The 9,638-nt window shown below is 30.5% G+C and overlaps 2 protein-coding genes across 2 annotated transcripts in view; one reads left to right on the forward strand and one right to left on the reverse strand.

Moving 5' to 3' along the window:
- The window catches only part of LOC131847299 (sushi, von Willebrand factor type A, EGF and pentraxin domain-containing protein 1), a 52,546-nt gene extending 50,510 nt beyond the window's left edge, over positions 1 to 2,036 (forward strand). Inside the window, exon 36 of the mRNA XM_059196842.1 lies at positions 498 to 2,036. Coding sequence (XP_059052825.1) covers positions 498 to 529 — 32 coding nt within the window. The 3' untranslated portion in view covers positions 530 to 2,036. The remainder of the gene's footprint in view (positions 1 to 497) is intronic.
- Positions 2,037 to 4,231: 2,195 nt separating this feature from the next.
- Positions 4,232 to 8,626, reverse strand: LOC131847283 (probable phosphoserine aminotransferase). Its single transcript, XM_059196825.1, has 8 exons — positions 8,284 to 8,626; positions 8,022 to 8,152; positions 7,225 to 7,340; positions 6,869 to 7,030; positions 6,690 to 6,784; positions 6,282 to 6,451; positions 5,280 to 5,546; positions 4,232 to 4,450 (listed from the first exon to the last, which is right to left on the reverse strand). Exons 1-8 carry the CDS (start codon positions 8,332 to 8,334, stop codon positions 4,345 to 4,347), a joined length of 1,098 nt encoding a protein of 365 aa, XP_059052808.1. The 5' UTR covers positions 8,335 to 8,626; the 3' UTR covers positions 4,232 to 4,344.
- Between the last annotated feature and the right edge of the window lie 1,012 nt (positions 8,627 to 9,638).

Genomic DNA, 9,638 nt, shown 5'->3' on the forward strand with positions numbered 1-9,638 from the left:
GCATCAGTGAATTGTAAATGATAAAATATATATTTATTATTATTCAACTCCTTTAGAGAATGCTACCCATAAGACAGGCGACGTCAATCACCTTTCTTTGTAATAAAATTATAGAATTGTTATATTTTTTAAACAATTACCGTTTCTCCCATTTTCTATTAATGACCGGTATCTATTGCACTATAGTATCACTGTTTCAATCTTTATCTATATTTAGACCTATAATAGTATATAATGAGTATTAATTATTATATTAATAATGTATCTGCCTCAATATATTTCTCAATTCAAATCAAAATATCGTTATTGATGTAGGCTTATTACAGACTCTTACATGTCAAATTTGCCGTCTGTAGTTCGTATTAGTATCTTAGTTATTTAAGAAAATAATAATTAGATAAGGACATTAACAACCACAAAACCTTTCAACCCTTAAGAGCTCGATAACAACAATTTAATGATTGATGTAATCTAATGCAAGCTCTCTATCATTTCAGATAAAAGTGACAGCGACAGTGAAGGTCAGTAATATTAAGGACTGCGATGTATCGTATTCTGGTCATATCTTACATAATTCTAAATCGTACTAGTTTCAATTTGGTACTCTAGAACGAGTACCCGAACAATAATAGTCAATATTATTGAATTTATGTATATCTGTATAGGTAATGTGACCAATTGTGTTGCTCTACAATAACAAACGGTTCCCATGTATGTTAATGTGGAATTTTGTATTCTTTTAGCTTTATTATTAAGAAATAGGTTATATTTTATGACGAATGTGTATTAACACACTCACTGTTTAATCGTCACAGCCCCACCAAATATATTTTTAAAACTCTGTCACAATTCAATTTAACAACATAATTAAGAAATACAAAGAGAAGATTATACGAATATTTTGTATAAAACAGTGAATGTGTTGATGTTCTTATGATTATCAACGAATGAAATGCTCAAATAAGTATTTTAGGCTAATAATGCCATATCAGAAAGCAGGGCGTTGCAAAATTGTAATATGTATAGATATTCAATTGTACCTTCATTACAACGACATTCCAATAAATGTTCTGTAAATATTAATATTATTATAATACTTGTATATTTTGTCTTTTGCGGAAGATGTTGATAGTCGTTGTGGCGTTAGTATTAATCGTTTATGTAAAATTAAGTTTTTGTATCACTAGATTTTAAATAAGTACGTAATAATACGTATAGTTAATTAGTCATATAATTTTAAACAGGGTGAAATTAAAATACTTATATAAACATCTATACACGATAATGTACTAGATACAGAATTAAATTTATGAAGTATTCATACTTTGCACTTAATATTACCCCTTCCACAACCATTCATCTCATGAATGATTTCATTACATTTGTTTTTCAGTTTACACTGAGTAAAGCTCTTTACTTTCTTTAATATTTCATTAAAATCAAGTATGATATTTATTTTATTCTTCCTATACCTATTTATTTTAATATTAAATTTGTCATTAAAGACGAGTAAGATTCAATACATGATGTAAATGTACAACTTAAATTTCACTCTGTTTAGTATCCGGTTAATACTACGACAAAATGATTATTTGACTTAGTTGAATGTCAAGTCCATAATTTTGTATTATAAACAGAACTGTATTTTTTAATCTTTACAATTTTACATGTATGTTTGAATGGATGTATATTGTGAGTAGTATGACTGTATGTTACTTTCGTGATAGGAAAATGAATAGTTGCATAATGTATCATATCAGAACTTTTGTATTAAAATAATAAGACTTCTATACTTAATAGTTATTAATTTATTTAAAATGACCAAAAGTACATATAAAGTTGTATTAATTTGGACGATGTATGTATGACAGATATTATTTACTCTTGCGTTTTGTATACACTAAAACATAAATCAATACTCATACTCGTGAGTGGTCTTATTCCATCACAATTTATTACCACATTAGTGATTATGTTAACAATACTATTTTTACAAAGAAAATAATGAAATAATAAATTTTATGCGTATTTTTAAATCTTTTTTTTTTATATTTATATTTTGTATCTTTTCCATACTTGCTTAGTGTGTGCAATAATAAGTAATTATTACCTATTTCCAATACAAACAACTTTTTCTCCTTACCCTTCAATGACATTCCCATCCTTCCTAATCTACTGACATACTCAGTATTTACAGATAACAATGCGCACTACAGAAGCACATTAGTAGACGTAATAGGTAGGTATAGTGCACTTAATCTGAGCCTATTTAGAATATTTAATAGGTGGGTACATCTGCATGTGCAAGTGAATCTGTCTTCATATCAGTATAAACATACATACATCCCGTCAGAACGATCGTAGGTATAAAAGAATTCGTCCTTGCAACGTTCACTTAATTTATAAGTTTCAAAATCATTTCAGTAATTTTCAATTTCAATATTTTTCAAAGAATACTTTAAAAGTAATCTTGCCAATTTCGTGTTTGCTCGTTGCTCAATTCGGTGTATATTATTAATAATACTGCAGATGTATTATTTATGACTTTTATTATATATTTATATTACTTATAGTTAACACGACAACCCTTTGTTACATGACTCGACTCGACACACAGACAGACCATAGACCAAGTAATTAATCATAACCATAGACACATATTTTTATGGCTCTGAATACACAACAGCCAATAATAGATTTTATACATTATGAGTACTTCATAATATGCATTTGATGTTGCGAAATATTTTTATCTCCTGCATGGAAGTTTTTATTAATTTGCATTCAACATAAATTTACAAAATAGATACCTTATTAGGTATATCATGACGGGGAATCATTATTAGTAACAGGATAGTGGCCATAATGTTATGCACCAAGTCAGATCGACCTCGGCGCAGTCACATTGGAAACTAATGTGGTCGATTTAAGTCTATTACCTACGATGCACTAACTCGCCTGACTTCATATTTATATTATTATCCTACACCGGTGCATCTCCCGCGTTAGCGCAGGCGGATGCACCATTCCATAATCATCTATGTAAAAAAGGTATATCATCTAAATTCCCATACTTACATAGTATAAAAAGAAGTGGCTTTCGCTGTCTGTTTGCTACCTTTTAAATTACGCAACGGGTTTTAATGCAGTGTTTACAGTAGATAGAGTGATTCAAGGGGAGGGTTTATATGTAGTATTACATGCGTATTATAGTATAGAAGAATCCGAGAAATTCAAATATTAGTAATGCATCCGCGGTGCAAAATCGGGAGTCACGATATAGAACAACTGTATATATCTCCTTAGTAGATAATACATTGTGTAACACAAATTTAAAATGAACTCATAAATGTATACCTTTCAATTGAATTCGATAATAACAAAATAACCGAGGACATTTGACATTACAATCGCTCCCAACGCGATACGTAGCGATATGTATGTATTATTTGACTGTATATTTATACAACTGTCTGTTTACCATATATCTATGACGTGGCCGTATAAAAATATTTAATTGTATGAAATTAATGCAAGTGTATTAAAACACAAATATGACGTCAATGAAAACAAAAAACTAAAACACAGTCTGCCCTTACATATACTTGACTACATGACACCAACAATAATATAAATTTCTTATTCTTATTAATTTGAACTAAACATAAAGATTCCAGAGCCCTGTAGATTTCCAACAAACAAGTAAAATTATGTTCGCAACCTAAAAGCATACCTACAGTTGTTTCTTCTCACTGCAATGATTTGATACTCATTCAAAACATTATTTATAAATTACTAATTAAAAGAACTTATAGTTATGTAAGCTGGTTTGGTTAGCAACCAATATAGAATTCTAATTTAATATACACAGCTAGCAATTAGCTACTAAAAAAGATAAGATTATGCATATAAATAACATATGTTATTATAATAAAATTACTAAACGTATCTAATAAAATGTTCATTAAGAAAATATTGTTTTATGTCACTTTTATATGGCGACAGCAAACACAAATATTTGTTTGATTTTAAGATTTATAAGCGAGGGTAGTAGTAGTATACAGTATACTACAGTTTTTCCTACCTGAAAATGAACAGCTGATACTTCTGCCGTACACTACACCCGATAATGTATACGTAAAACAACTGCAACAGTAGACAATGTCTCTGATTACAGTCAAAAGCCTATATCATTTACGTGTTAAAGTAAAAAACTATCAATGGAGTGCTTTTATTTTATTTTCATCAAATATACACAGCCGTAATAATTGACACTTAATAATAATGCATTTTAAAAATAAAATTATATAATTTTGAAATATAAACTAACTTAATAAAAAAATTCTACTTTGAATGTTTTTTGTAAAAGTCTTTCATATAATTGGCCAAAGTCTCTACTTCTTCCAAAGTAACAGCATTATAAGTTGAGGCACGGATACCACCGACATCTCTGTAAAAAATATAAAGTTATTAAAATTCCACAAACGTGCCAATACTTGCTAGACCAAGGACTGAATCCACTTGTTAATTAAACGCGAAAGAAACCATAACTATAATATAAACCATAGTTCTAGAAAGTTATATTTTTTCTTTCTTTATATAAATAAATACTTAATATATAAAACCGCAATACGAGTCTGTTTGATATCTAATATAGATTAAACGACTGAACGAATTTTAATGAAATTTGCTTCGAAGATAGACTGTATTATAAGAATGGATATATCGTATCTCAAATAAATCAGACTACCTGGGCGCGAGTGAAATAGAGATAGAAAGTTTATACAGACGAAGTCACGGGTAACGTTAAATAAATATATAAATGTATTACAATTATAAAACGTGGATAAAAAATATCTACTCAATTTCCCTGTGATCTTAGTATAAGCTATCTTAAAATGCCTTTTTATCATAAAAATATAATGTTTAAAACAATTCAGATTTAAACATTCAATCCAAGTGTAGTGGTATAAATATAAAATACATCATAATCCAGGATATTGTCTTAATATAAACATTCAAGTCTATTCTAAACATCCTTTTCACATGTGTAACAATCTTAAACTATAATCAGATAACGGAATAAATTAGAACACAACCCAGAACACCCAGAGATGTGCCCATTTTGGAACGTCCGTTTCCTAAATTGCGCTTACAAAACCGAGACAACCATTTTCGACCCGGCTACTATTTGAAGGTAATAAGATAAGCCGTCAATTATAAAATAAAAGGTCATAAATAGAACAGTATTACAAACAATAAATTAAAATTATACTAACCTGTGACCTTTAAGTTGTATCAAGCCTAATGCCTCGGCACCTTTCAAAAACTCTTTTTCTAAAGTATCATTGCCATCAGTGGAACCAATCCTGAATGGTATATTCATCTTACTCCTGACATTCTTAGCTACTGGCGCATAGTAGAAACCATTGGATTCCTCTATAATGTTATATATAAGCGATGATTTCTTTGTTGCTAAATCAGCCATTACATCGAGACCTCCTTGCCTCTCGATCCATTGCAGAACTCTACCCATTATGTAGATGCTATAATAAAGCAGAAAGTTATCAATAAAGTATTAATTTTAATTTAAAATATACGCATGTTTGTCAATATTTAAGTGTTCAAAAATTAGTTTTAGAAATTTGATGGCCTATTTACACTGTCACCGATGCGCTATATACCTACCTAAATCTGAGCAAATATAATCTTCCTAACAAATATACGAGTATGATTAGTCATTGATAAGGTAGTTGTTTGCTGAAACTTTGCATTTGCTGAAACATTTTTCTTTTTTATATGTATTTTTACAACCACTTTTTCATATTCGAATTCGCGGCATAATTAAGCACAAAGAAGGAAATTCAATCCAAAATTTAACACTACCACCATCAATCAGGCATCGTCTTGTCAAAATTGATTGAATCGAGAGAAAAGTTTCAGTTTATAATTGAAGCCCATTAACATAATTATTATTTTTCTTCACGACTATTTTCCCAGAGGAAGTGTGACCTTTTGACGTCATGATGGAGACCATAATTGACAGGCCCATATTTCTCTGGTCGCGGTCTCTTTGAATTTAGATCCAACGACAAAAACTTATCAGTGTCTCTCTCTCGTTTTACATTGTAAGAACTATTAATATTATCACTTTCAATATATGTTGTTTGTCTATCAACACCATAATCTCTGTTTAATAAAACAGGTCAACAACAATAATTATTATTCCGAGTCAGTATAAATATCATCATTGACAAATAACAAATATGATAACAACTTACGCAAACATAGGAGGTGTGTTAAGTATGGAGTCATTTTTGGCATTTATCGTCCAGTCTAAAATCGACGGGCATATCGGTAAAGCTTGATTAAGAAGATCTTCTCTAATTATTACTAGAGCTACACCTGATGTTCCTATATTTTTCTGTGCACCACCATATATTACACCAAACTAGAAAACAGAATCATGTTTTATATTAGGCAAGTAGGTGAGTCTACTCCATAAAAAATAACATAATTTAAGTGAATCCCTACTTTAAGAAGATTCTTTGACGATATATCTACGTAATATAACAAAATAAAGAAAATACTATTTGACCTACGTCAAATGTTGGTCTCCAGGAATGCATAAACGAGTGTAGGTATCTATTTGCCGTCAATTAGGTACTGTAAAAAATATACTTAAATACCTTAGAAACATCAACGTTTTTCGACATAAAATTTGAAGACATATCAGCAACCAGCGGCACTCCTTTTGTATCCGGAATAAAATCAAATTCAATTCCTGTAAATATTGTAAAACAATTAGCAATATTTTATAATTAGGCTTTATTATAAACACATATAAGGTGTGTTTTATAATAATTACCATGTATAGTCTCATTTGTGCAAATATGAACGTAGGACGCATTTGGGTCTAAATTCCATTTTGATTGGTCAGGAACGTCTACATACCGATCTGTTGGTGGTATAACTAAGTTCACTTTTCCATATTTCTTAGCTTCTTTCGCAGCTTTAGCAGACCACGCACCTGTTTAAAATAAATATACCTAATAATAAAACCTCTTAAAAAAAAATCATTTAAGAGGATTATATTTCACATAACATTCAATCACATAACATCACATAATATTATATGTTATAGACATGCAGATGGATTGATATAATATTTAATGCTTTCAAAATGTGTCTAACTACCTACACCCATAATGAAGATTGACTCACCAGTGACAACATAATCGGCAGTTCCTGTACGTGAAATTAAGTTCAGCGGAACAGCCGCAAACTCTCCTTGTCCCCCACCGGCCAAGAATAGAATCTTGTAATTTTGTGGTACATTTCTGAAAAAAACAAAATACAAAGACGGTAGTCAGAGAAATTTTATACACGAACAATACATTAGATACTTGGTAACATTGCACTAGCCTAAATTGAGTCAGACAATTGATCGGGAGTCTACTATCTCTTTTATTATTATATATATTATATTAACCGTGTCAAAAATGTTGAATTAGGAAAAATAAGTAATGAGAACAAAACCCACAATCACACATTAGTAATGTTGCATTAGTCAATCATTTAACCAATACGCTTTATGCTCTGTTCTCTTCACCACAGCCAATTTTAAAATTTCGTTCTAAGCCAGCAAAATCCCTAAAAATCGTAACTTAATTATGTAGAAGTATAAAAAAACTTACCTACAAACATCCCTACTACCACTACTACTAACTAAGTTACTACTACTAGTAACTTACTATCATAAAAAATACACACACAATTTCAAAAATATAAATGTATAGTTTTTGAATATTCAACAGGATATCGCCGCGTACCCTTGCAGATGCCACGAGATCTCCTACTATACTACTTCCATTTAAAAATTATAGCTACCTACTTATTAATTTATCGTATAGAATCAAAAATTTTATATAAATACCAGAATTTAAAAGACTGTTAATTAACAACATATTACATTCGATTCGAATTTTTAAATATTATTAAAGTAATTAAAACCCACTTACAATAATCTTCTTACAACATCTTGAACTTCTTTATTGAGTTTTAAATATGTACTGGAACGGTGACTTGTTTCTAAAAGACTTATTCCAGAGCCTTCAAAATTCGTGAACTCGTTCCGTATGATCTCGTACACCTACAATAAGTAATTTGTTGTTCTGAGATGTAGCATTCGGGTCAACATTGTGCATGGTCACATTCATTGCTCCTATTAAATAAATGTTTTAAATTAATTCACGGTTCAAATAAATAAGATATGTAACTTACTTCTTCTGGCATTTTTGCCGGCCCGGCACCAAAATTGTATACTTTAGGCATGATTAAATACGAGGGATAAAAGCGAAATTTACCAAACACGAGTGTCCTGTATCGCAAAATGAACCGTACTACATATTTGTTATGTGCATGAATGTAGCCGGCAGCCGGTTATTTAATACGTCAGCAACGAATGTTTTCGATAGCAAGTTATCGCCTATCAACCTCTTGATACTAAGTGGTTTCTCTCACTGATGTAATAATTTAGCAGTAATAGGGGACGTCTTTCCCGTCATACGATTATCACGGTAATTAAATCATAATGGAAAAACGTCGTAGCGTATAGTTTGTCGCCATCTTTGTAGTTGTACTACATATAAAATTGGTGAACAAACAAGAATACAATGTTTTGTCATCCAATATAATGAAACTGTTGATTATAATCTTATTACGATTGACTAGTTATGTATTCCTGAAACTAAAGGAAGTATGGACAACATTCAAAATTTTGTCATAACAAGTAAATTATTTTCATACTCATACAATTTACTCCAAAAATTATATGGAAAAATACCCCTATCGGTTCTAAAAACCAATGTGAACAGAAAAAATATGCACTCATATCTTGAATCTAAGTTCAAATCGGTTTATAATAATCGCCTCATATTTTTTGTATGGATAAATTAATATGGAATAGTGACGCTAGATATACACACTAGCCCACTAGTGTGAAAGACGATTAGTTTATGAAGAATTCAGTTCAGCAACCTATTGTGGCAATTTCACGTTAAATTAAACACGATGATAATTAATGTTTCACCCGCCTGCGCTGTTACGCTAGGAGGACATCAATAAAAAGAGGAACCAAGGCGCTAATTCATCAGGAACTAACCACAATGGTTTGCAGGACAGATTTCGTAGAGATGGACCAGACATGTTACATTGCTAACAATGGGGTCACTAATCCCCACTACTAACAATCTCCTCCTCCGTACATTAACTCACAAATTAAAACTCATAAGTTTTTTTTTTTAAATATTCACCAATCTATGAATATACTTTTATCGTGGTAAATATAATGTGAACAATTATAACAAACATATGTTTTGTTGTCTTAGCGGCTCAGCGTTGTTTTTCATTAGAGCCACCAGATGACCCCAGACACGAGACAGTGTATGTATATTAAAATGAGAAGGCTAACTGATTTGTAATATAGGGATATATTGCATTTTTTTCCGTCTAGCTGGTGGTACAGCAGTCGTTTTGTATTTTCGGAGTAAGTGTAAGAATAAATAAATAGATAACAAACAATCAATAATACTGGTTTTATTTAAACATTTACCGAGGCCACTTCTAAAATTTTACTT

Source organism: Achroia grisella, unplaced genomic scaffold, assembly GCF_030625045.1.
Source record: "Achroia grisella isolate CSIRO2021 unplaced genomic scaffold, CSIRO_AGI_Agris_v1 utg517, whole genome shotgun sequence".
Lineage (NCBI taxonomy): Eukaryota > Metazoa > Arthropoda > Insecta > Lepidoptera > Pyralidae > Achroia > Achroia grisella.